The sequence below is a fragment of the Oryza sativa genome, chromosome 3 (genome assembly GCF_034140825.1).
Source record: "Oryza sativa Japonica Group chromosome 3, ASM3414082v1".
Lineage (NCBI taxonomy): Eukaryota > Viridiplantae > Streptophyta > Magnoliopsida > Poales > Poaceae > Oryza > Oryza sativa.
Genome location: NC_089037.1, coordinates 4,678,621 through 4,705,603, shown reverse-complemented (window position 1 = coordinate 4,705,603; position 26,983 = coordinate 4,678,621). Strand labels below are relative to the sequence as shown.

General features: G+C 39.4%; 3 protein-coding genes across 3 annotated transcripts; 2 read left to right on the top strand and 1 right to left on the bottom strand.

Moving 5' to 3' along the window:
• Window positions 1-3,676: 3,676 nt before the first annotated feature.
• LOC107280359 (uncharacterized) lies at window positions 3,677-4,809 on the bottom strand. The gene is made up of 2 exons (XM_015774420.3): window positions 4,431-4,809; window positions 3,677-4,202 (listed from the first exon to the last, which is right to left on the bottom strand). Exons 1-2 carry the CDS (start codon window positions 4,686-4,688, stop codon window positions 4,131-4,133), a joined length of 330 nt encoding a protein of 109 aa, XP_015629906.1. The 5' UTR covers window positions 4,689-4,809; the 3' UTR covers window positions 3,677-4,130.
• Window positions 4,810-8,884: 4,075 nt separating this feature from the next.
• Window positions 8,885-11,835, top strand: LOC4331894 (alcohol dehydrogenase-like 2). Its single transcript, XM_015775278.3, has 10 exons — window positions 8,885-9,110; window positions 9,226-9,359; window positions 9,436-9,479; window positions 9,577-9,902; window positions 10,433-10,515; window positions 10,603-10,678; window positions 10,770-10,834; window positions 10,930-11,025; window positions 11,135-11,296; window positions 11,403-11,835. The coding sequence occupies exons 1-10, from the start codon at window positions 9,074-9,076 to the stop codon at window positions 11,517-11,519; spliced, it is 1,140 nt and encodes a 379-aa protein (XP_015630764.1). The 5' UTR covers window positions 8,885-9,073; the 3' UTR covers window positions 11,520-11,835.
• Window positions 11,836-14,229: 2,394 nt separating this feature from the next.
• On the top strand, window positions 14,230-26,955 carry LOC4331893 (alcohol dehydrogenase-like 7). The gene is made up of 9 exons (XM_015775277.3): window positions 14,230-14,330; window positions 14,484-14,620; window positions 15,162-15,208; window positions 25,334-25,659; window positions 25,754-25,836; window positions 25,911-25,986; window positions 26,096-26,256; window positions 26,350-26,511; window positions 26,608-26,955. The coding sequence occupies exons 1-9, from the start codon at window positions 14,294-14,296 to the stop codon at window positions 26,722-26,724; spliced, it is 1,146 nt and encodes a 381-aa protein (XP_015630763.1). The 5' UTR covers window positions 14,230-14,293; the 3' UTR covers window positions 26,725-26,955.
• The last annotated feature ends 28 nt before the right edge of the window (window positions 26,956-26,983 follow it).

Genomic DNA, 26,983 nt, shown 5'->3' with positions numbered 1-26,983 from the left:
CTGATGTTAATAGAAAAACGACAATGCTGATTGGAAACACCAAACCCTAGTATAACTGACTAATATGAATTTATATTTATGTTTTTAGGGCAATAAAAATGAAGTAGTACGACCTAAATCCCTGCTTCGATATAGAAGTATTTAAGACTTGATTCAAAACGACACCCTATACCTTATAGTGGGGCAGCGAAGAGGGATGAGCAAAGCAATCACAAGGAGGAGAGAAGAGTAGTTGGCATAGCAAAGTAGAGCGGAAAGGATGGGAGAAGAAAGTGTATTTGTTATGTCCGATGATGATGGTGCTATCAATCATGACTCATTCTCGGATTTTTAGTAGTGGCTAATGCAGGATGCGTATGCATGAACTCTAAGGAATTCTTACACAGAACCCTGTTTCATCATATTTTTATTCTTTTCTTAATATGAAACTTTGGTTTGATTTATCCGTCTAACTTAGCTTAATGAAAATGAGACTAACTATATAACTTCTGATGTTATTTTTTAAAAAAGAAATCGTAATGTCATCAGCATACAACTAATGTATAAAAGAATACACACAGTGTTACTAAGTTGGCTACCAGTGGAGGCACACCGCACAATAACCAACAAGGTTTGTTTCCATATTTTGCACCACAAATCTTTATGGTGGTCCACAAATCGATTGTTTTAAAAAAATTAACAGTTTTTAGCAAATCTGATGAAATTACAGAAAATATACTAAGTTTTATCAATTAATTTACCTGTAGTTACAAATTAATCCAATAATATATCTACCGGCCTTAACGATTTTATCTTTTTCAATATATCCATGAATCTTGACATTGCGAACCTGACAGCCAACAGATCAATGTGTTTTAAAAAAAGTTTAATATCTTTTTAGAAAATCCAATGATTTTTTTAAAAAAATCAGTTTCAACAATTAATGTACGAGTTACCAATTGTTCGATAGTTATCTTATTATCACCTTTTTCAAATGAGTTTACCACTTCTTTTTTTTTCTTAACTACTGTTGCTTTCAGGTATATATCCAGATAATTTCAATACAAATAATCATGGGCGAATCCTCACTTGGCAAGGTGTCAACTCCATTAGCAAATAGATCATGTGCCACTTCATTTGTAGGATTTTAATGAAATGCCACTTACTATAATACACAGGATAAAATACCATTCGGTACAATGTCTTCCGAATAAAATACCACTTTAAAGAGTTTTAAGATCAAAATACCCTTAACTCTAGAGATAGAGGGAGGGAGACGGGAGCGTCAGGGAAGACTGACAACGAACAGGGAGCGTGCATTCTAGCGGCGCTACAAGGCTCGCCGGGAGGAGAAGGCAGCGGGGATAACAGGGCGGTGAGCGGTAGGTGGGCCGCGGGGACGAAAGGACGGAAAGAGGAGGGGACGATGCGCGCGCGGGAGAGGAGGGGCGTTGCCAGTGTACGCTCACTGCTCGTGGCACTGTCCTCCTCTCGCTGTCGTCATCACTGCCACCTCTACCTCCCGGCGAGACCTCCAGTGCCGCTGCCACCACCCGCGCGTTTCGCTTCCAGCATCCTGAGAGCATAGCCGCTGTCGAGCTTGGCCATCCCCAACGCTCCCCTCTCCCTCCCCCCCCTCTCTCTCCATATATAAGGGTTTTTGGTCTTAAAACTCAATAAAGTGACATTTTATTTAGAAGATAATGTACCAAGTGATATTTTATCGGTGCACTGAATGATATTTCATTGAAACCTCACAAATAGTATATCATATTTTATGTTTCCTCTTACCGCACTATCAATTGGTTTTCCATTATGGATTTTGAGGGAGCCATCAGCTGACTCATGCCGTGGATATTTCAGCTGAACCTTTTGCACTTGCGTGCCATATGTCGGTCTGTTTGTGACTAGGAATTGTCATGGATTTGTACTGCCCACCTGGATTTATCTTTGTGATTGATCGATAGTAGTAGTGTTTAAATTCACATGTTCAGTTCTGCATGGGTCGTGATCATTTTCAGATCCAGCCACGTATCGCCCTAGCGTTGGTATATAGCTTTCCAATTCCGTCACACACACATGGCAATCACTCCTTAATGAACTTTTTTAAGTACAAAAGCAAACATCAGAAGGTTCATGGCCCCAGATCACAGTATCTCACACACACAGGAGGGCAATCACAGCAGCAACACGGGACCGTACGACCACAGAATCCATCACCGCACTGGCTGGACCACGGGCCGAAGCAAAGAGTGAAGTGAAAAGCGGCAGAAGAGCACAGAAGCAAGCAAAGCAAAGCAATCTTAATCTATGGAATAATCGGCAACTGCAACCATAGCTAGCTCCATGGGAATAAAAATATGTGTTCCCAAAGGGGACGACGCGACGAGAGGAGGAGGTTGGCGTACGTAAAGACAAGTCCCAAGAGATTACGAGGTGGGTGGGGGTTTAGAGCAGTAGGCTATAAGCCAGCTATAAATATATTTTAAAGAGATAAACAAAGAGATAGAAAAGCACAGTACGAAATCGAAGACATAATGTATGTATAATATATGTGACCAGATATTAATAGTATAGTATACAACTATTGTATAAATTGACTATAAATAATTTGAAGCTAATAGTGGTCTATACTATTAAACTTGCTCTTAGTGGCTATGTGAAGCCGTAATCTTGCGCGCTTTGTTTAAACTCCGGTCGCTTTCTAGCTTTTTAAATATGGAGAGCACGCACGGGGAGTTGCTTTGACCGAAAAGCTCGTCTTTGACCGGGCAAGGGCAGGACTGTCAATGCACACTGAGTATGCTGCCTGCGTTCGTGCGTGATCTACTGGATCCCGATTCTGCTCGGGGACAAAGTGTGTAGTTTGATCATCATTGAGATAAGATTGGATTAATTAGCGTGTGTTTCTGGTCTAATTGGTGTAGTGGTAGACGTTTAGTAGCGTCGAAGATATTATTTTTCAATGACGAAAACTCGCGTCAGACAAGACTCTTCGTCATCAGTTACCGAGTGTTACGTGCATAAGAGCAAGTTTAATAGTACAGTCAACTACTAACTTTAATTTATTTATAGTCAATCTAATAGCTTATTTATATAATAGTTATATACTACACTATTAATATCTGGTCCCACCTGTTATACACATCCGGTGTCTTAGAGTCCGTGCTACAACTGGCTATAAATCTATAGCCCGCTACTCTTCTCTCTCCTCATTTATCTGTTTAAAATATGTTTACAGCTGATTTATAGCCTGTTACTGTACCTGCTATAAGATGTGATATTTCGTGTTGTTTATCCGTCTAAAATGGGATTTGAGTATTTGACTCAGTCACAACTCACAAGTAGGACATGTTCTCAGGATAAACTCGAGAGATCAAGAGATCGATGAGAACAATTATAAATTTGCCACTGCTTTAAATTATTATTATAAGACTACCACTAGAGAAAATTATGAAATGACACTGGAACTGTAATTCGAATAATCTCTTTACAAAATTAAAAAAATAGTGGTAAATTTACAAATGCCTCAAGATTGATCGATATATCAGTGTCGGGGCTACTTAATGGATGGATATGGCCCAGCCGTGCATGAGATCGATTCGGTGATGGGCCGGAAGTACGTACGCCAACGCCAACGCGGCCTATCCATAAGCCCAGATGATGGGCCTGACCCAATCAATCGAACCGAACGGCAAAAGAAATAAGTTCATCATATATTCCTTAACTTGTCAACGAATCCGATTTTCGTCCTTCAACCGGAAAACCAGATACAACACGTCCCTCAACTGTCAAAACCAGTGCAGATGAGATCCCTCGGCGGTTTTAACGGCGGTTTTGACTGACATGACGCCTACGTGGCTAATTTGACTTGGTCTTCATCTGATGTGGCATTGACGTGGCGCTTACGTGGCAATTCAATTCCAAAAAATAATAAACCTCCTAGGACCCACATGTCAGGTTTACATAGAAATTAATAAAAAAAATGGTAAGACCCACATGGGCCCCACATGTCATTCTCAGCCATCTCTTCTTCCTCCTCTCTCTCTCCCCATCTCCCTCTCTTCGACTCTCTCTCCCCTCTCCTCTCTAGCGACGGTGGCACGGCTCCGGCGGCTGTGGCCCTGGCTGCGGCGCTCGGCGGAGATGAGCTAGGCGTCGGTGCCCATGCCACCGCCTCCTCCATTGACCTCGCCGTCGCCGGTCTCCTCCAGTATACTCAACTGCATCAAGAGGTATATACTCTTTCTAAGAAAAGAATGGCAAGATAAAGAGCCGACATTGCAGAGTAACAACACTGCTACTCCAGTAAACACTGAGAGGCAGAGTGTACATGTAAACCAAACTCATTTTCCCATTCAACTGCTATTTGCCATGCTAATTACTAAATTGAGCATAGAAAGGATCAAAGAATTAATTAACCCGTCGCTGCCGCGGCTCCTGCAACCAACCTGCACCTTCGCGCCGGCGCCGGCGACCAAGAAGCACCCAGGCTTGCTCCCGAGCTCGAGCGAGACGGAGCCGGGCTTCCCGTCGAGCCCCGGCACGACGTTGAACATGCCACCGCCTCCTCCATTGACCTCACCGTCGCCGGCGACCTCCCGCCCAAATCGGGCCTGAGCTTGCGACGCTCCTTGTGGGTGGTGGCGAGCGCGTCGTGGAGGGCGGGGAGTGAGTCGGGCCGGCGACCTCCCGCCCAAATCCGCCATCTCCGCCCACCCCCGCGGCGGCGGCGACCACCACGCCGCCGGTCTCCTCCAAGAAGACGCTCGCCGCCGCGCCGACCACCCCCTCCACCCCGGCCCCCGCCGCGGCGCCCACCACCCCAGGTCCGGCCACCGCGCCACCCGCCAAGTCCACCAAGGCACCCGGCCAAGGCCACCCCGCCGCCGGCCTCCTCATCCCCGCCGCGGCGCACGCCGAGCCGCCGCCGCCGGAGCTCGCCCACCTGCCTCGCTCGCCTGCTCCACCGCCCACCTGCGCCGTCCGCTGCCCGCGAAGAAGAGAGAGAGAGGGGAAGAAGAGAGAAGTGAGGATGAAGAGAGAAGGGAGAGGGAAGAAGAGTGGAGTGAGACTGACATGTGGGGCTCACGTGGGCCCCACTATTTTAAAATTATTTTTGTGTGCAGCTGACATGTGGGCCCATGGTTTTTATTATTTTTTAGGTAGAATTGCCACGTAAGCGCCACGTCAATGCCACGTGTAACGAAGACCTAGTCAAATAAGCCACGTAGGCGCCACGTCAGCCAAAACCGCCGAGGGAAAATCGTTTGCCCGGTTTTCATAAGTTGGGGGACGGATCGTATCCGGTTTTGCGGTCAAGCAACGAAAATCGGAATGGGTGACAAATAAAGGGACCCAAAGTGAACTTATTCCACGGCAAAACCGTCGTCCAGTTCAATTCTCAACAGGGTTCGCTAGGGAGATTTTTTTTTATTTTTACATTTTTTTAGTAAAATATTTTAAAGACAATTTTTCTGTTCCGGAAATTTACAAATCTACTCGACTCTCACCTTCTAGAAGTGCGTTTTTTTAAAAAAATATTTCTGTAAATATTTTAATAAAAAATTAAAAAAAATCTCGCTAGGGACAGAGTCATTGCTATTTATTTTTTTATATTTTTTAGAACAGGGTCATTGCTAGTTGCCACACTGCCAGAATCTGATTGGGGCATATCATATCACCACGCCACATGCGTTACACGCCTACACGAGAGTGGGACCAAATCACGCATGACATTTCCCCTCTTTTAAGGGTGTGTTTAATTCGCGAAAAGGAAATCGTTAGGTATCACATCAAACGTTTAATCGGATATCGAAAGGAATTTTTAGACACGAATGAAAAAACTAATTTCATAACTCGCTTGGAAACAACGAGACGAATTTATTAAGCCTAATGAATCCGTCATTAGCATATGTGGATTATTGTAGCACTTTATGGCAAATCATGGACTAATTAGATTCAAAAGATCCGTCTCGCAATTTCCATACAAACTGTGTAATTGGTTTTTTATCTATATATTTAATGCTCTATGCATATGTTCAAAGATTCGATGTGACGTTTTTGGACAATTTTTTTAAACTAAACAAGGCCTAATTTATATAAGAAAACATACATACATACATACATACATACATACATACATACATACATACATACATACATACATACATACATACATACATATATATATATATATATATATATATATATATATATATATATATATATATATATATATATATATATATATATATATATCATACATATTCTCAGTCATATGAATGATTACATGCTCTTATCTTTACGAGTATTTCTGAAAAGTTAGACCAACATATTTTGTAATTAATGTAGCCATCACGAATACCTCATTATCGACGGATATACCTCGCTTATTCATACGTACAAACAGACTCCATCTTTATCGCTGCAGATGTGACCATGAATGCACTGCAGATATGACAAATAATGCAGATGTTGATATGATACTAGCAGACACAAATGCTAGTAGTACGTAGTAGTAGATAAGTTAAATATAATAAAGATCTGAAAACTGAAAACTGATCAATAAACCTTCTGCCCGGTCGGCCGGCCGGCCCACATTTTATAAAATCAAACAATATGTCTTAATTCTCTGATGTAAGTATGTAACAGAGGCAATTATATCCCACTAATTTGACAAATACAATTATATCCCTATAATTTGACAAATATAATTCACTCCTGGTATAAGAAAAACTACTTCAGCCCGAGGGGCTATATCGGCCAGTGAGGTTGTTTTCTTTTCTCACTCTCCAAATGAGATAGTAGCGTGAATGCATGATATACCTAACGTCGGTCCAAAAGAGAGAAATTGCTCATTTGACCATATTTATAGACCTAACTACTAATTTTATCTCATATTTTCTAGTTTGTTTATTTGACCCAACTTATTCAAATCGACACCATCTAATGCCTGCTGCGCCTGGAGGATGTAGTGATTATGGTGGCGGCTGCTGCTGTTGGTGTGATTGATGTTGGATGTGAATGTTAATTGGATTTGGAGAATGCCTGGAGAATGTGCTTTTGCTTCATTTAATGTAATTTGAGATGAACAAGACATAGAAAATGATGTTAAAATTTTGTATGTCTGCCATAATTATGCCATTTTTTAGAAATAGAAGTAAGAATTGTCAAATTTAAGCCAAATTTATCAAATTTTAAGCCCAAATTGTTGAAATTGTCTAAAATATATCAAGCTATGCCATATTCGTTACAAATATGTTTAAAATGTCCAAACAAAAATAAAATTTGATACAACCGGGTGAAATGAGTAAGGGTAAAAAAGATAATTAGTCCCTTAGTTAACACCGTTATCTTATCTTTGCGAGTAAGGTCAGCCTCCATTTTCGATTTTGAAAAACATGATCAAATGAGAAAACCTAAAAAAATAGGATCTAATTTATAGTTACGCTTTAAAATAGAATCAAATAAGCAATTTTCTGAAAAAAAAAAGATATCATCTGCTCGGGGTCGGTTGAAGCTGCTTCACTCTTGCTCTGCTTAGGTATAGTCGTGTTTCAGAGTTGCAGGTTCATGAAGTGGATCAAATAATTGACTTACTCTTATTTTACACTACTTTGTTAGGGAAAATGAGTTGTTTTATTCATCAGGGTGACAACAATTTTGTCTAAACTTCCATTGGAGCTTTATTCGGTGGTAGCAATCCGTTGCTTACATAATACGAGTAACTAGCATTTAGGATCAGATCACATTACCCGATGTCAAAATTAAGGGGGTACCTGGGCATTTACCTTACTACCATGATTTACTAGGGTATGCCAAAACCAAATCCGCCAGGGTAAGGACAGGTTAGAAACATAGGTTGAGATCAGCATCAACATGTGCATGTAGTCGTATATTGCCAATGGCATTATAGGGGTGGGGCAAGGATAGAGATGGAGGTTGAAAATATCCACATGTGTATATACCTGTAGTTTGGCGGTATTATATGAACAGGATAGATGGAGGTTGAATGCATCTATACGTGCATGTACTACCAAATTCTAGAAAACTGGAACACACAAGGCGATCATCACTTTGGCCGTACATATAAGAAAAGAATAGAGAGACATGGAGGTTGAATGCATCTATATGTGTATGTACTACCAAATTTTAGAAAAGTGGAACAAGAAAATGCGATCATCCATATGTCAGATATAGCATTTGAACACGGGTGTGGACAACTTCCACCGCAAAGATCCTGGCTAGCTGACCTACACTATATCTCCCAAAAATAAGGCCTGAGTTTAGTTACAAATTTTTTCTTCAAACTTTCAACTTTTCCATCACATCAAAACTTTTCTACACACATAAACTTCTAACTTTTTCATCACATTGTTTTAATTTCAACCAAACTTTTAATTTTAACGTGAACTAAATACAACCTAAAAAGAAGAAAGGTTAGCATAAAAGTCCGAGAAAACGACGTGAGTGAACAGGTTGCTAAACAGTAGTGGTTTGTATGGAGTGTTTTGATTTCTACTTTTATTTGGAAGATGCATGAGTTCTACTACTACCTCCATTTTTTACTATATGACATCATTAACTTTTTAATCAATATTTAAACATTTATCTTATTTAAAATTATTGTGGAAATATAAAATAAATTAAGTCATACTTGAAAAACATTTGATAATAAATCAAGTTACAATAAAATAAATAATATTTATGTATTTTTAATAAAACAAATAATTAAACGTATAAAAAAATTAACAGCGTTATATATTAGAAAACGGAGGGAGTACTGTTTCATTAAGCGGAATAGAGAGTTTTTTTTTTGAAAACAACAAGGTCCTAATCAGGACCAGTTCACCATGTGGAGGCCAGGCAAAGCAAAAGCTAGCGGACTCCACTACAGAGTTTTATTCATGTTTTGTTTTCTATCGCATGTATTGACTAAGGATAGGAAATCAAACCTACCACATATGGGTGAAATCGATTATTCGTTCCATCATGATTGGGGTAGGTTAGTTAGGGATCTATTTATAGCCACAGAACATTGCCCTGGAGAATACACTGCTGCAGTGCTGCTTAAGCTCGCCATCCAGCCGCAATGGAAGATCAGAGCCTGAAGCCCATCCGTTGCAAAGGTACACAATTCACTTACAGAGATCAGATCTGCATAGCTCCTTGGTACTACTACTACTACTACTCAATTCCTCACGCATGATATATGATTGATACATATCGACGACGACGATGCAGCGGCGGTCTGTAGAGCGGCCAGTGAGCCACTGATCGTCGAGGAGATCGTCGTCGATCCTCCGAAAGCCTACGAGATCCGCATCAAGATCATCTGCACCTCCCTGTGCCACACCGATGTCACCCTCTGGCACAAGGTATACGTACGTTCCCCCATCTGATCAAACCATGTGAAAGAATCACGTATAATTTGCTTTTATAATTTCATAATAGGTAGACCCTGCCTTTCCAAGAATCTTGGGCCACGAGGCCTACGGGTATGTTCGTTCTTCCCTGATGCTTTAATTTTCCTCTTCGCCAATCCGAAAATTCGAATTCGAGAATCTCTAACTATATCTGTTTGTTTTTTTTAAGGGTGGTGGAGAGCGTGGGGGAGAACGTGGAGGGGCTCGCGGCGGGGGACACGGTGGTGCCGACGTTCATGGGGCAGTGCGACTCGTGCGCCAGCTGCGCGGCGGAGTGGACGAACCAGTGCACCGCCGTGCCGTTCACCATGGGCCCCGGGATGCGGCGCGACGGCACAACCAGGTTCTGGGACGGCGAAGGGAAGCCGCTCAGCGACACGGTGGCCGTCACCAGCTTCAGCCAGTACACCGTCGTCGACGTCAACCAGGTCGTCAAGGTCGACCCCGCCGTGCCGCCCAAAATCGCCTGCCTCCTCGGCTGCTGCGGCGGCACCGGTGAGCCTGAGATTCGCAGATATATTGAACCTGCTTGGTAGAGCCAAATCAATCAAAACAGTTTCAACTTCACCTAAAATGGGTACGGAGTTGGATGGAACGTCTTTCACAAAATGAACTAGATATACGAAGCTTGGTTTAAACTATGAGATTTGCTCCGGTCAGTAAAAAGTATCTCGAGGTACTAGTATCTCACGGTACTAAATCGTTTCCGATCATTTGATCTAGTTGGACATGATGGCCATTGCTAGATCCAACGATTGAAAACGATTTGATACCGTGAGGTACCAGTACTTCGAGATATTTTTTTTTTGGACTGAAGCAAATCTCTTAAACTATTCTACAACTCCACTTCATAGTTCAGACTCAACTCCTGAAGCTAAATTTAGGATTTGAGTTTTACCAAACAGTTCCATATTTTAGCACGCTACAAACGAATTGGGGGAGCCTGAGCCTGAAATGCCATTTGCCTGATTGCCTTACCTCTGAACTGTGCACTGACATTCATTGCATCATTGAATGTCGATCAGGGGTAGGAGCAGCATGGAGGTTGGCCAAAGTGCAACCCGGTTCGTCGGTGGTTGTCTTCGGGCTGGGATCCGTCGGATTGGCGGTAAGCTAGAGGTGAAGCAGTGTAATTTCTTACTCGGATACATGATGAGTTGACGACCGCTGCAAATATTTTGACTTTTTTTTCCAGGTAGTGCAAGGGGCAAAAATGTGTGGAGCAACGAAGATTATCGGTGTTGATTTGAATCCTAACAAAGAGGAAGTTGGCAAGTCCAAATTATTTTTCCTGTGTATAACACGCAGTGAAGAAGAATCTTTGCATTTTCTCACAACTGAAGAAACCTCTACTTTTTGCAGGAAAAGAGTTCGGTGTGACTGATTTCGTCAATCCATCCCAACTCGGCGACAAATCCGTCAGTGAGGTGAGGAAACACGCCATTTGGCACCACCCTACAGAAATCATCTGCTAATGGATCCAAACTCGTCAGTGCACGTTGTTAATTCTGTTCTATCCTAGGTGATCAATGCGATGACAGACGGTGGCGCTGACTACAGCTTCGAGTGCATCGGTATCTCGTCGGTGATGACTGAGGCAGTCAGAAGCACCAAATCAGTTCTGATCTCACCACACTGATTCAGACATTCAGTGATCTAATAATCGCGTGTTAATAATTCAGAGGAGAATATTTGCAGCGGGAATTAATAATCGTGTGTTAATGCAGGGACGGGGCAAGACGATCATTCTGGGGGTCGAGAAGGACAGCCAGCCGTTGTGCCTGCCGTCCTTCGAGTTTCTGTTCGGCAAGTGCGTCATGGGATCGCTCTTCGGTGGGGCCAAACCCAAAACTGACATCCCAATCCTCGCCGAGAAATGCATGAACAAGGTTGCGTTTTTATAAATTCAGTTCGCGGTTTCAGTTTCAGACGAAACTAGACTCTTCCTAATTGTAATGCATGTGCTTTGTGTGTGTTGTGCAAATGCAAATGCAGGAGCTGGAACTGGAGAAGCTGGTCACTCATGAGGTAGGCCTGACGGAGATAAACACAGCCTTCGATTTGCTTCTGCAGGGAAAGAGCCTGAGATGCATCATATGGATGGACAAGTGATGGCCACAACTTGGGGTGGGGATGCTTTTCCTGTTCAGGTTCTGAATTTGGTTGATTGATGTGTTCAATAAGTATGCTGTTTATTTCGCTGGTGTTGCTGAAACAAGGAGTAATACACTAATACGTCCATCAGCCATCACGAATAACTGATGTACACTTAATTTCATGGGCGGTTAGCAGCATCCTCCTTTCTGAATCAATGCAGAATATTTTCATTCCAAAAGAAAAGGATTATCTTTCTTATGGAGTATGTTCAGATTTGCGTGTAAAGAACTGGATTAGTCCAATCTTGTTTCTTCTTTTTTTTTTGATCTCAGTCCAATCTTGTTTCTGAAACTGAACGGTGAGGTCGCACTCTCCGGGTCTCCTGTTTCTTAAGCGGGTAATTTTACCATTTTTAAGGAAGTGAGGTACTATATTTTTCTAGTGTAAAATTTGATACCTCCAGATACTAACTACTAATTATCTTAAGGTACTAAAAATTTTAGTGTAAAATTTAGGTACCTTAAGGTACTTTTTTAAGGACCTTCAAACTCCTCTTCTTCAGCTGTCTTTAGTCCTGGAGCAATTCTACAGTCTTAAGGAGGTACCATAAGGTATTAAAAATTTAGTGTAAAATTTAGTACCTCATGTTACATCATAGTATCTAAATATCAATATGTACCAAATTTATAATAGAAAAAATGGTATCTCATGGTAACTTCTCAATAACTGTAAAATTACTCTTAGTCCTGTGCCTTTCGGCGTGAAAGCGTGTGGACCATTGATAAGATCGAGTTGATCTCCAGGGCCATAGGCCGAAAAGTTGAAGCCTAAGCCCTACCTGTCTTTCGCATATCAAATCCTGCCCACAAACCACTTCTATGAGATTATCTCAGGTCGGATGAATTTGTTTCTAATTTTGTGCGCAGACACCATCTTAGGCGAGTTTAGTTGCAAACTTTTTCTTCAAACTTTCAACTTTTCCATCACATAAAACTTTCCTACACACGTAAACTTCCAACTTTTCCGTCACATCGTTCCAATTTTAACCAAGCTTCTAATTTTAGCGTGAACTAAACACACCCTTAACATCAAATGCTATTTTCCTTGTTTCTTTAGAGATTATCTCAGGTCGGATGAATTTGTTTCTAATTTTGTGTGCAGACACAATCTTAACATCAAATGCTATTTTCCTTGTTTCTTTATGAGCCAGTTTTGGCGCGGCGGCTGGCGGTTACACGAGTAACCGGGCGATCAAAAAAGAGTGCAAGAGATGTCGTAATAGATTGAAATAAGACGTGTCTACAACGAGATCGTTCTCTATATGGTCATAACCAGCTACCTCAATCTCATATCTAGTTGCTACTAGTATACTCAAAAGTGCATGTATTTTTTTCTTCTTATGAAATTTTCTCTTAGATTATCTATCCGATTTACGATCCGATTACACCATTGTGTTCATAACAATTAAATATTTATAACAAGATCTCACATGACTATATTTTTATGAAAAAAATAGAAATTACTTTTATAATATATCTAAATTACTTTTAGATTTTATTAAATTACTTCTTAGTCATAAAAGTAATTTAATAAAACTTGAAAGTAATTTACCTATACTATAGAAGTTACTTAAAACAAAAGTGAAGTAACTTGTTACGGCATTAAAAGAAATCTATACATTCATGTTGTGAGTTGTTTATTTTATAATCATTTTTAGTCAATGATGTAATTTATGCTGATTAAATTTAATTTCTATATAGACTCATGTTTTTACCTCCATAACATATTTACTTTTAATGTCGTGATAAAGTTACTTTTTTTTTCTAAGTTACTTCTATAATATATGTATATTATTTTTAGGCTTTATTGAATTTACTTTTATGGGTCTAAGAAGTAATTTAGTGAAATCTAAAAGTAATTTAGATATATTATAAAAGTAATTTCTAATTTTTCATCAAAATATAATCATGTGAGATCTTATTATAAAGATTCAATTCTTACGAACACACCAGTGTAATCGGATCGTAAATCGGATGATTAATTTAAGAGAAAATCATTTTTGAAGCCGGTGTAGCGTAGAGCATCACATGGCTCCTCTAGATAATGCCATGTCCGTGAATCACGAGGCCATGTACATACGCACCAGCGCTTGGGATCAGACGACCGATGAGCGTGTCGTGCGATAAGACAAAACAGAGAGCACGCGCGAATTAGATTTTGCCATTGAAATACGAACCAAATACAGGCATACAGCCTCGCATCCGCTTCCATAATTTCTGCAACAAATATGCATATGAATTTGTTTGTCTTTACGTCAACAAACATAAAAGAGAGTAGCAAGGCAAATTGACTAAACTTAGTATAAGATGAGATATACATGCCTACTTCATCCATCTTAAAATAAATAAATTTAGTATAAGATGAGATATGAATCTGAACATAAGTTATATCCCAGATTTGTATTAGTAGCATGTGACATGTCCCCTGGTTTATATATAGTAATATGTGCTACATCTCCTACTCCTACTAGTTTTGTTTATTTTAAAAATAATAGACTAGACAGCTACACCATCCATCAGCCCACGTCAACGGTAGAAGAAACTGAAAGCTCTCATAAAACAAAATACAAGTACCATTTGATTAGAAGCTCTCGGCCTGCACACAAATGCCTTCAACCTCACTCCCTCCCTTTATATATTTCAGACATTCACTACCGAGCTACATCGTCCCTTCCAAGTAGAGCGCCGCGCCAACAGAAACCTCTTTACTATCTCCTCTCTCTCGCGTCCATGGCGGGTCAGATCCCCCAACCCATCCGTTGCAAAGGTAAGAAGAATCCGGCTAAAATTCTTCATCTTCTCCTCGAAAACCAAAGCCCGTTTTTCCTCGTCTCTTTGCTTCCGGTTTGATTCCACCACCATGGATGCCCTGACCGTGCTTCGTTGCCGCCGCCGCCGCCGCCGCCGCGATGACGAGCAGCGGCCGTGTGCAGGGCCGCTGGCGAGCCGCTGGCCGTCGAGGAGATCGTCGTGGACCCGCCCAAGGCGCACGAGGTCCGGATCAAGATCGTCTGCACCTCGCTCTGCCACAGCGACGTCACGTTCTGGCGTATGCAGGTCAGTCCGATCCCCTGCCGCTGATCTGTCGACGACCGATCGGACGGCCCAGAACGTCCCGTGTGTGGACCCCATGTGTAGTACGGTATTTTTGTGGAGATTTATAACCGTTATACAGGACTATCTTAGTTCGCGAAAATAATTTTTTTGGGCGTCACATCGGATCAGATGTTTGTCCGGATATTGAAAGACGTTTACGGACACGAATATAAAAACTAATTTCATAACTCGCCTAGAAACCGCGAGACGAATCTTTTAAGCCTAATTAATCCATCATTAGCACATGCGAGTTACTGTAGCACTTATGTTCAATCATGGACTAATTATGCTTAAAAGATTCGTCTCACGATTTCCTCCATAATTGTGAAATTATTTTTTTAATTTATATTTAATTCTCTATGCATGTGTTAAAGATTCGATGTGATGTTTTTGTAAAATAAATTTAGGGAACTAAAGCAGGCCACAGCCTTTTGCTCTGAAAACGTGTGAGCCTTTTGCTCTGAAAACTTGTGACACGAGAACCTTTGCTGCCACATTGCAGGATTTCCCCGGCGTTTTCCCGAGGATTTTTGGGCACGAAGCCTTCGGGTCAGTTCATTTCAACTCCTGTTTACTGTTTTTATGTTTTTTTAGATGGCCCACATTGAAAAATCGGCCCAAGCGAGTGGCGTGGAAATAATTGGAATTACACGGCTAGAAAGCTGCTCTGCTGTCCCTATAGGCCGTCGATTTTTAACGAGTCAAACAATACACTAAAGATGGAAACATATGTATGATGTTGAATGTCATGAGCGTATATGGATGCAGTATGTTTGGCTTGTTCCCGTGTTCTGATAAGAACGACGTAAGATAGCTGCATTTTCTGGATGGGTTCTATGCTTCTACGAATGAGCTAGGAGTAGGAAAGGGACGATGCTTTCCTGAATGTCAAAAAGGCCATAATAAACTAAGAAATCGGAAAATGACATTCGGATCGTGTTGGTGTAGAAAATTGTTGATATAAACGGGTCGCAACCTTTCAGCAATATGACTTATCCGGCCTGTGTCTGATGTCTCTTGAGCGTGTGTTAAAAATGACCTACTCATGGTCATGGATGTGTACGTATGTGTATGATAATGTATATGCACGTGGTAAAATAGTAAATTTCTCTTTAAAAAGGTATATTCGTGCCGGTTTTGATTTTATGGTCCTCCTGGTCTCTTGGCAACCGTGGAAGGAGCGGAACTCCAAAGTTTTTGACTCTGCGTTGTCCTCGGTCTCAGAGGTCCTTGAGTCCATCCTCTCTAAGGGTCATCTATGATCTTTAGCTGACATTGCTAATTTTGGGGTTCTCTTGGGAGGGTAGTGGCTCTAACCCCTTCCCGCTATTTAAAGTTGTGTTTAGCCGTCGCAGTAGTCTTCTCTTCTCCTTTTTATTTGGTCTTTTTGTTTTCTCCCTTTCTTGGCATAAGTCGGTCTAACCGATTGCGTCGTGTAACAAAAACTCTATTCTTCTAATATATTGACGTGCAATCCTTTTACGCGTTCAATAAAAAATATATTGTGAAAAGGGAATGAATGGAGATAGAAGAGTAGAAAAGGCACCACAAATATTCTTCAACGTTACCGGCTATTGATCCGTGATATTTTATTGGAAATAATAGAAATGGCTAGCTCTACATCAGAACAGTATTAAATCTCGAAATAAAGATTCACCATCTTAAGAAAATCAATTATATATAGGAACTGATGATTTTGTTGAGATGTTCATTCAACATTTTGTATTCGTCGAATCAAACTGAACAAAATGTGCGGACCACATACCATCTACTAACCTGCCTTAACACGTTGGCTAAATAAATTCAACGTCAATGCTCCCAATGGACTATATTACGAGTTACGACTAGTTTAATACTCCAACCTATCGATATAATCAGTTCAAACCTGTCCTTTCAGTTAATAATTAAATAGGTTTGATGTTCTATGGCACAAGCATCGATTATTTAGCAGTTAGTACTAATTAGCACCTACTGCTAACTTAAAACTTAAAGAGTCTGACATTCAAGTAAGTTACTTATAACTATTCTTCGCGCCGCCGATTTCCCGTCTGAGTACAATAACATTCTTGTGATTAGGCCACCAATGTACTTATTGAGATGAGATTAGACCACTGATCAAGACCTATGACCTACTGCCAGTACATTGCACCAAGATAGAATACGAGTTGCCCAAATGTTTGAATATTTCTAGAATAACTAGGAACATAACCCGCGCAGTCACGTAGGCTTGCATATTATTTTGTTTCGGAAATAGTTTTAACAAAATAAGTTGAAATTAAAGTAAGGAATTTTTCCTTTTTAATTCAATTCTCATTGTTTATTTTTTCCACAAAAAGTCTCAAGAAACTTTTATTGCTAGTAATTTTTTTTTACCAACGTGCTTAGCCCTCTTTTTAATTGATCAAATATGCATATCTTATTTAAGGCTTCTCTGTAATATGTGAGACTCTATGGTATTTTAAAGAAAAGACCTAGTCAATATGAATCTTAAAATAATAATTTATTAGGAAAAAGTATAGATTTTAATCATATTATTATAAGAAAAACTACTGATTTTGAAACCGCATTAGAGGCTTATACATGAAGGTTGTGGAGAAACCCATGGAGCTACTTTGAAGGATAGGAATTTACTGAATTTTGTTGATTTATTATTGACCTTTGTCTCTTGGATTGCTTAATATGACTTGTATGAAGACAAATATAAAAAAATTGAAAGAATAAAATATCATTATGTTGTAAAATGAGCTATGTTTTACTATAACGAAAGGAGTATATTGATTCAATACTATCTTATGGGTTAAGTGCTCCATTAAAATAGTTTTATGTGTAAAAGCTTCAATGCTAATTGCTGGTTAAGCACCCCATAAAATAGTTATGTGTAAAAGGATTGCAAAAGTTATTTTCAAAGATGAACCTTGAGTTTGAGGCAAGATGCTTGGCATATAGGAGGCTGCACATTTGAGTCACATGTGAAAAGAATGCTCGCAAGAACCATTTGTGTAGTAGTGTGATGAAAATAATTATTTATACAATTAAAAGGTTGGAAATCCCTATGTGAAAATAATGGTACTTGTGCCTATATTATTGTTTGCCAACAACCGATAGAAGTTGATAGTTTTTTTTTTTTGAGAACTCATGCACTTTATTAAAAGAAAGCGTTTTAGAAACACAAAGCATGAGTTACATTAACTGCTCCATTAGGAGTGAAGGAAAGAGCTCTTTTAGTAGGACAAACATCTCTGGAACAAATGTGAGAAATATTAGAGCAATCAAAAGCTAAGCAGCTGTTAGTCTGAGCTTGTCTTGCTGACTTTGCAAGGCCATCTGCAACTTTGTTGAGCTCTCTAGAGATCCAAATGATTCGAACTTGTTGATCCTGCAGAAAATTTTTAATTCTTGAAATAATTGGTCTCAGAGACCAATGTCCGGGGTTTTGTATGTAGTCCTCGTTCTGCACAGCATTCACTATCTCACTGTTATCTGAGAGAAAAATAGGGTCTTGCAGCTGAAGATGACGAGCAATTTGCATAGCTAAAAATAATCCTTCAGCTTCTGCTAGCAAAGGAGTTCCTGCATTGAGACTTTGAGCTTTGATGACAATAGCATTGTGATTGCTAGGGTTGTGGATGAAGATCCCTACTCCTGTTTTCTCTTCCTTCCAAGAGGCATCCACATAAACTCTTGTTCCTGCAGGAATTTTAACAACAGAATTTCTTATATTATTCTCCTCAGCCCGATTGAAGTCTTGGCAACTGTCTTCTTCCATTTGATGAACACTTTCATATGTCTTTGCCATTGCCTGCGCAGCATTGCACACTTGTTGTGGCTCCCAAATCTTTGTTTTGAAGTTGATATCATTCCTTGCTTTCCAAACCTGCCAAAGCATAATTAAAAGATTGTATATATTGATGCCATTAGCTGAAAGATAGGCAATAATATCTTGAACAGAGCCTAGAGAAGAAAGATTATCAGCTTTGAGATTAAAGTCAGAGACGAACCAACATAAACGACTGAAATTACAGAGAAAGAAGAGATGCAAGTCATCCTCCCTTTGACCACAGGTCTGACAATTGGGACTAACGGTTTTGATCCTGTGGTGCATTCTTTGAGCAGTTGGGAGAGCATTACTCAGCAGCCTCCATCCAAAAGTTTTGACTCTGGGAGGCATGTACCTGTGTTTCCAGATTAATTTCAAAAGATTTTTTGTTAAATTACTGACCTGATTTTGATTGGGGTACATTTCATTGTAAATTGTCTTGTAAGCACTCTTGGCTGAACAGACTCCTGAGGGTGTGTACTTCCAGCAAAGCCTATCTTCCTCCTCTCCCTGCATAATCTGAACCTGCATAATTGAATGTTGAGCTGCACTATCAAAAATTTGAGTTATTTTCTGAGCATCCCAATTCTTATTCTCATCCCAAAGATCAGAAACCTTATCAGGCATGTGAAAAGGAAGATTATCAAGATTAAGTTGATAGTTCTTTTTGTTATGTAGTCTAATTGGCTAGATATTTTAGAACTTATTATTGTATCGCGTAGCTGAGATGTATCTGCTAATATTTCTCTATATGCTGCATTTTCTCATTGTTTATTAATGCATGCCTTGGTGCATGTGACACAATAAGTATTCCAAATGAAAAAAGTCTAGTCGAGTCAAATTGATTTTGGATTGTGGGAAACAGTTCATTGTTTCATGTAGAGTGCGTGGGACTTCAAATAGACTACGAATATAATTTTATAGATAAAAATAAATCTGCAAGCATAATTATTATTGTAGTGTGGACTTTTCATGATTGCCGTCATGATTTAAAAATTTTTACTCTAAAATTTATAATTCAAGGAATTTATATACTCGAAACAATCACTCTTTGTAACTTTCTTTTAGCTAACATGCATTAGGCATTTAGTATTACACACATACGTGTAAAGTATTACTTTAAATTTATAGCCGTATAATAAAAAGGATAAAAATTTTGACAGTCTAAGGAGTATAAATGTATAAATTTTGAGAGTCTAAAAGTACAAACAATAATTTTTCTACAATTTTTAGTGAGATATGTGTGTGTATGTGTGTGTTAGTTGGTTTGCACCGTGTGTTCACGCAGCTTGTGCATAATCTTCAATGCGAAGCCTGCAATACCTACCCTATTTTATCTTCATTCTTTGAAACAATTAGGCATTTAAACAATCATGGTAGTTTATTATGTCCATAGCTATAAGATGGCATAGGTACACTGGAAGTAAAAGTTTTACTCGTGATGATAGTTTTTAGGTTTGCAATATACGTGGTTTATACTCCATATTTTTCCTTATAATTAAACCTCCGTTTATATGCATCGTGCCACCCTCGGTCCCGGTGGTGCACATGTAAAATTGTTTGCTTGAACTCTCCAGAAAACAAATTCACTCCAAGTTGTTTGTTGCTTATGTATGGTATTATATATATCTATGGCCTGTGTTTATGAGTATGCTTAAGTATATATATCAATCGACGTTAGTTTGTTCTAGCCAACGAACAATTTAGCACAATACAGTATGAATCGGGACATATCCATCTTCATAAAGTTGGAGTTGTGTTGTATACAATATAAAGTGTAGCTCATCAAACAAACTTGACACCGTGACAGCGATCTCCTGCAATCATTGGAGATGTCGTAGAATTTTTTTACACCATGCATCGCATGCACTGGGTAGGTGACGTGGGCTTGACCGCTTGAGGCTCTGATTAGTTAGATCATTCTAATCTAACGGTGGATGCCCTGGTTGTTCTCTTTCGATAATATAAATCCAGTTTCATCAATTTAAGTAAAAATCAAGGATGATATGTTTTTGCTTTTTATCATAATTTATATGATTTTCTAAAACTATTAAAGTATCATGTGATGTCTTAGGAGCGTATGTAGAATGTCACGTGATGGTTTAGAAGCATTTGTAGAAAGTTTGAAGGACTTTATATAAAGTCATGTGTTTGTGCAAGTATATTACCCCCTATTAAATTTACAATAATAATGAACAATGTACATATGTGTTTGTAGAACACATTTGCACAGTAGATATAAAGTTAGCACAATTAATTTTTTTTCTGCAATTAACAAAATAATTTATCAGACATTGGTGTGATCTTCATACATCTGATCAGTCTGTCATGGCGTCACATAGGGGCGCGGAGTGAGGTCTGGATGATTTTTTTTAAAAAAAAAGAAATGTAGATCTAACGACCTAAAATTGATTTAAGTAGAAATCGATGGTCGAATGTTTTTTTCTATTTTCTCTAATTTATATTGTATCTAATTTAAGAGTGCCAAGTAGTTATTTAGAAACGTTTGTGTGATGTTTAGCATACTATATAAAGAGAAGTTAGAGGAAGAGCTTGCTAGATTTAGAAGGTTGATGTCTACCTATGGATTTTTTAGGCCAATAAGGAAAAAATAATTTTAATTATCATGGAAATAAAAGAAAAGGAGAAAAGAACGGAGGGAGGGTAGGTTAGGTACATATGTGAGAAGCCACACGGAGTCATGAACGGAGGGTGATTTTTTCAAGATAGATATAGCGATTAAATAATAGGTTCACCGATTTCAATGCGGTCGAATTTCTCCGTTTTATTAGAGTGCTATGTGATTACTCGACAGTATTCATAGGGTACCACATGATGGTTTAGAAGCGTTAATAGGAAGTTTAATAGACTACCAATTATGATCATCAAGCTATCTAACTATTGATTTTTTATATGATGTTGTTACTTAAAAAAAATAGAGGAGGTGAGGGGAGGGAAGGAGAAATATCCTATGTTTTATAAAGTTTTAAAAAGTGAACAATTGAAGAAAATAAAGGGGTAAGGATTGATAGCTTCTTTTCCAGTAGGTGCAAACGTGCATACATATATGTTCTTTTTTTCCCCGATGAATAGTCTATACGTATTATGTTATTTTTGCTTTATTTGGCAAATAGTGATTAGGTATTTCTCCTTAAGTACATATGAACGTGCATGGATATGGGCCAGTGGGGGATGCGTGGATGTGGGCTAATGGGGGATAGGAGAGGCAGGTCAAAAAAAATAATTCTAATAATAATTAAAAATAGTGGGTCTAGCTGTTTATTACAGTGCCACGTATCGGTTTAGGAGTGTTTGTAGGACTTCCACATGGTGACTTAGGAGTGTTTGTAGGAAGTTTCATGGACTTTTAGTATATAATAACTAGGAAGGTGGCCCGCGCGTATGCGCGGGCACTTATATATTATTGAAAAGTAAGATTATTGTTTGTTCAGAAATTTTATCTCATAGATTCAGGGCAAATTAAAGTTTGGATAATGTTATTTTATAATAATTTAAGGGTTGTATATTTCTTAAGGTATCTTAGAAAACCATTCACAAACTTTTGAGTAAGAGATGGATTAAGTACTTACGACTTTTGAATCATTTTTTTTCTCGAGTAAATAAGAAACTATTGCTAGTTAATTATCATACAGTCCATGTATATACATACCGTGTAGTATGGCCGCAAATTAAGAATGCGAGTGTAAGATACTAAAAATTCTTTTGATTAAATCGTCTCATGAAGACGCATGATATAGTAATAAAGGAAGGGAAGCATATGCATGGGAAAAAATAAGAAAGAGAAAAATGAAAAAAGGGAGGGGAGGCGTATGTACCCGTGCACGTAGGTGCGTACCTATGTCGAGGTGGGACCTCGTAGTATTTAGTTTGTTTTAAGATCAATTTAATATATAACGGTTTATAATATTGGACCTACCAATTTGAGTGAAAATCAAATAATATATACTTTGTTTTTTTCTTAGAATTTCTAATATTTGCCCTAATTTATTATAGCACCACGTGGCAGCTTGTGAGCATTTTAAGGAATTTGAAATGACTAACTAGAATATTAACTGCGCAATATATATGTATGCGACATATGGTAATATTTGTTCCAGCTTCATTCATGTTTATATACATGTAGAGAAAAATTAATTTTGTGGCTAGCAAGCCATTAGATGTCTAATTAATAGCAATTAATTTTGACACCTATTTACAATTGTTAAGAGCAACTCTTATATATTCATCTTACGACTTTGATGATCCGTTGATCACCATGGCTCGCATGAAAAAAATATGTACTTCCTCCGTTTCACAATGTAAGTCATTCTAGCATTTCCCACATTCATATTGATGTTAATGTGGAAAATGCTAGAATGACTTACATTGTGAAACAGAGGGAGTAGTACTTAAGGTTTAGGATAGCTGAAATTGATGAATTATATAATTTATGTGATAGCTATTCGAGGGTATAAACGAATGGATTGACTTCTAAAAAGTTAGAATGTTGTTTAAAGATGACACTTAGAAACTTGTAAAGCATGCAAACTAAAATCCAAAATATGGAATCGGTAAAAAAGAGAGGGCCTTAAACTCCCTTTATCACCCTTGTCGTAGTAAGATTTGTATTGATATTCGTCAATATTGTGCTCACATTTATAACATAATGATTCCTTTCACCTGTACGAACAAATAGTACAAAATCCAAATACGACATAACACAAATACGTTATAGTTGTTATGTAATCAACTCTCGGTTTCAACTTAAACAAAGCTAATTAGTGTAGAGAAAAACACAACCCATGGTGCTTAATTATTCTCTTGTCGCATCACACCTTTAATTTTCTTTTTATGTCATTTACAAAATTAATCATCTCCATATATGATTTGATACGTGGCAAAGCGGTAGCGCTATAACGGTTGTGTTCACCTTAGATGTCTCAGACATTATGCTTTGTAATACGTGCGAAAGGCAAAGGTGCAGACGTGCAATGTGCAGCGGGCAAAAAGAGAATTTTGGACGCTTTATTTATTAGCAAACAATAGATTTGATGATTATAATAATAGGTCCACCAGTTCTAGTGTAAGTGTAAATTAGTTAATATAGATTTTAAATTGTTAATTTAATGGGTACATAATATAATGGTGTATACCTTATTTTAGAATAGTGCATTACTTGAGAATAATAGACCAGTGTAATAAAATGTAGATCCGATAATTTATATAATGGACCCATAAATTTAAGTGCACATATAAATTAGTTAATATATAAATATTGTTTATTTGATAGGTACACGATATAATTGTGTAAAATTTATTTTAAAATAGTGTATTATTTGAAAATAATAGTACAAAGTAAAGAGTACACCGGCTTAAGTTATATGATGGTAGATTCTTTGTTTGTAAAATTATGATTATTTAAAAAATATATCCATTATATATATATATGGAAAAAAGAAGAAAAAAGGAAAAAGGGGGAGGAAGCGTACGTATTTGGCACGGGAGGAGAGAATAGGTGGGACCCATGGTTTTTAGTTTGTTTTAAGATCAGTTTCATCTAACGGTGTATAATATTGGACCCACCAATTTAAGTGAAAATCAAAGGATATATGTTTTGTTTTTTTCTTAGAAAATCAAAGGAAGCGTACGTTTAGCAGTTTAAAAAGCGCATCACGAGCATCCTAAATTTCTTCCAACTCTTGTTGGAGAAACGAACACAGATGTCTATATGATCGGTGCGCCAAGCCCAACAATCCACCATTCCTACATAATGGTGTCGGCTACCTCGTTGTTTGTCTTACTAGTGACCTCGAAAACTCGCGCATTGAGCTCCTTCCAGATAATCCAGCATAACAGGGAAAAAGCCGCATCAAACGCCTTCTTGCCAAGCTTGTCAAGCCCTGCGCGTGCATCCAAGAATCCAACAACCAACATACAAGATCGATGGCATCAGGTGCTTGAGAAGGTAGGCACACGTAAGTCCAGCCACCAGCCACCCGCTTTCAAAAACCACCAGTTTTCATAATTTCATTAGAAAAAAAAGGTAGAAAAAACTAAAGTTGTAAATTATATTCCTTCAAAAACTGAACCTCATAATCATCCATATCAACATAAAACCATTTTTTCATATTCTTTTAGATCCCCTTACAAAGCACGAGTATGACACTTGTCTACGTAAATCCTCGATTTTACATATTATGTAACCATCTAAAATTTCAAAACCAATTGGTTAACATTTCAACCATATTATTTCGTTGAATATTTTTTTGAAATTATAATGTTGAAGGTTTTTTTTTAAGAAATATACAAGATTACGGATTTGTACGAATAGATCGTATTTCTTAGAAATATACGAGATTACGGATTTGCATGAATAGACCGTCGTTACGGTTCAATAGTGCGAAATCGCAGCGAAATTGTAAAACCCCAAAGTGCGATAGCGATGATGGCATGATGACGCAAGCGCTCTCGCAAGTGAGAATACGAGACCGCTCGGTCTTCGCTGGTAGCCGTTGCAAGAAGGCCTCGGTTTCGCTTGTTCCTTGAGCGACACCGGCCAGAATGACACTAATGGCACAATTAATAGTCTTATTGAGTGATTAATTAATTACTAATGATGCTAGTTAAATAATTAATAATTAATTAACGGTTAATGATGCCGCCCGAGACCGTGTGACCTCGCACTTCCATTCTACGATAATGTTATATTTCTGCTATTCCTTTATACACGTGTATATTTATGTAAAATCGGTGAAAAAATGGTATATTTTTATTTTTTCCCCTTATTTCGTTTTGCCAAAATATACGAAGATGTATGAAAATTGCAAGGTGATCGATCTCGGAGTGACAAACTGCAGGGTGGTGGAGAGCGTAGGGGAGCATGTGGAAGGGTTCGCCGCCGGCGACCCGGTGGTGCCCACGTTCCTGGGCCAGTGCACCGAGTGCGTGGACTGCGCCTCGGAGCGGAGCAACGTGTGCTCCACGTACCGGTTCGCGGTGCGCCCCGGGATGCCGCGCGACGGCACCGCCCGCTTCCGCGACCGCCACGGCGCCCCGATCCACCACTTCCTCGGCGTCTCCAGCTTCAGCGAGTACACCGTCGTGGACGCCAACCAGGTCGTCCGCGTCGACCCCGCCGTGCCGCCCGCCACGGCCTCCCTCCTCAGCTGCGGCGCCACCACCGGTTCGTCCTACTAGTCTACTGCTGGCACGTACACTGGCAGAGATGCAGGCATACCTGCCGTTCTCTCACGATCGCTCGCGTGCATGCGTTGCAGGGGTCGGAGCAGCGTGGAAGCTGGCTAAAGTCGAGCCGGGGTCTTCGGTTGCTATCTTTGGCCTCGGCGCCGTAGGATTAGCGGTAATTAATTTTCGATTATCTGGTGTACAATATTGAAGTGTACGTATGTTATAGTGAAGTATTTTTGTTGTCAGGTAGCTGAAGGGGCCAGGATTTGCGGTGCGTCAACGATCATCGGCGTGGATTTGAACCCTGAGAAACATGAACTTGGCAAGCCCTTCTGCTCATGAAACTGTTCTGAATGTTGATTACAATTCAGACCTTTGGTCGATGTCCTAGTTTATACTAGTAGTTAGTAACACCTTTTGTTGATTTTCAGGAAAGAAGTTCGGTGTGACGCACTTCATCAATCCACAAGAACTTGGGGACAAACCTGTCAGCCAAGCGATCATCGAGATGACTGACGGTGGCGCGGACTACTGCTTCGAGTGCATCGGGCTGGCGTCGGTGATGAGCGATGCATTTCGGAGCTCCCGAGAGGTATGCACATTACAGTTGTACTCGAACATCCTAGTGTACGTTGGATGAGCTGATCCACCTGTGTCTGAAGATACTAACTGTTTACTGCTGCAGGGATGGGGCAAGACGATCATTCTTGGCGTCGAAATGCACGGTGCCCCTTTGTCCATTCCTTCGTTGGAGATCCTCAACGGCAAATGCGTAATGGGATCACTCTTCGGAGGGGTGAAACCCAAGCAGGACATTCCCATCCTGGCCGACAAGTATCTGAACAAGGTAAACCTTTCACTTACAGACACCCTCAAAACTGATTAACTGTTCATAGTGTCACAATATTTTAACATCAAGATTGTTGATACGAACGCAATGCAGGAGCTGGAGTTGGACAAGTTCATAACTCACGAGGTTCCCCTGAAGGACATCAACACGGCATTTGACCTTCTGTTGCAGGGGAAGAGTCTCAGATGCACCATTTGGATGGACAAGTGATGTGGCTAAGTGAAATTGCAATTGAGCAAACCAGTTGTCTACTTAAGTTTGCTGCCCACTTCAGTAGGTTACAATACAATTATACAAATAACTGGTTTGACTGCTGCCCCAAGAAGATTTGTGTGTATAATGACTAGTGAATTTTAACATCGTGTGTCAAATCATGTGCGTTCAGACTTTATTGATATACAAAATCACTCTCTGAAATTCATCTGTGTATTCTCAGTCATCTGAATTCTGCCTGTAACAGCTTTCTCAA

What these genes read in the sequence shown, in the direction of transcription:
- LOC107280359 (XM_015774420.3), bottom strand. Translation starts at nt 4,688, where the DNA reads ATGGCGGATTTGGGCGGGAGGTCGCCGGCCCGACTCACTCCCCGCCCT. An exon ending in GCGCCGGCGCGAAGGTGCAG is followed by an intron (nt 4,203 to 4,430) that starts GTTGGTTGCAGG and finishes CTCTTGATGCAG; the next exon opens with TTGAGTATACTGGAGGAGAC.
- LOC4331894 (XM_015775278.3), top strand. Translation starts at nt 9,074, where the DNA reads ATGGAAGATCAGAGCCTGAAGCCCATCCGTTGCAAAG. An exon ending in TTGGGCCACGAGGCCTACGG is followed by an intron (nt 9,480 to 9,576) that starts GTATGTTCGTTC and finishes GTTTTTTTTAAG; the next exon opens with GGTGGTGGAGAGCGTGGGGG. An exon ending in CAGTCAGAAGCACCAAATCA is followed by an intron (nt 11,026 to 11,134) that starts GTTCTGATCTCA and finishes GTGTTAATGCAG; the next exon opens with GGACGGGGCAAGACGATCAT.
- LOC4331893 (XM_015775277.3), top strand. Translation starts at nt 14,294, where the DNA reads ATGGCGGGTCAGATCCCCCAACCCATCCGTTGCAAAG. An exon ending in CCCTGAGAAACATGAACTTG is followed by an intron (nt 25,987 to 26,095) that starts GCAAGCCCTTCT and finishes GTTGATTTTCAG; the next exon opens with GAAAGAAGTTCGGTGTGACG. An exon ending in CCGACAAGTATCTGAACAAG is followed by an intron (nt 26,512 to 26,607) that starts GTAAACCTTTCA and finishes AACGCAATGCAG; the next exon opens with GAGCTGGAGTTGGACAAGTT.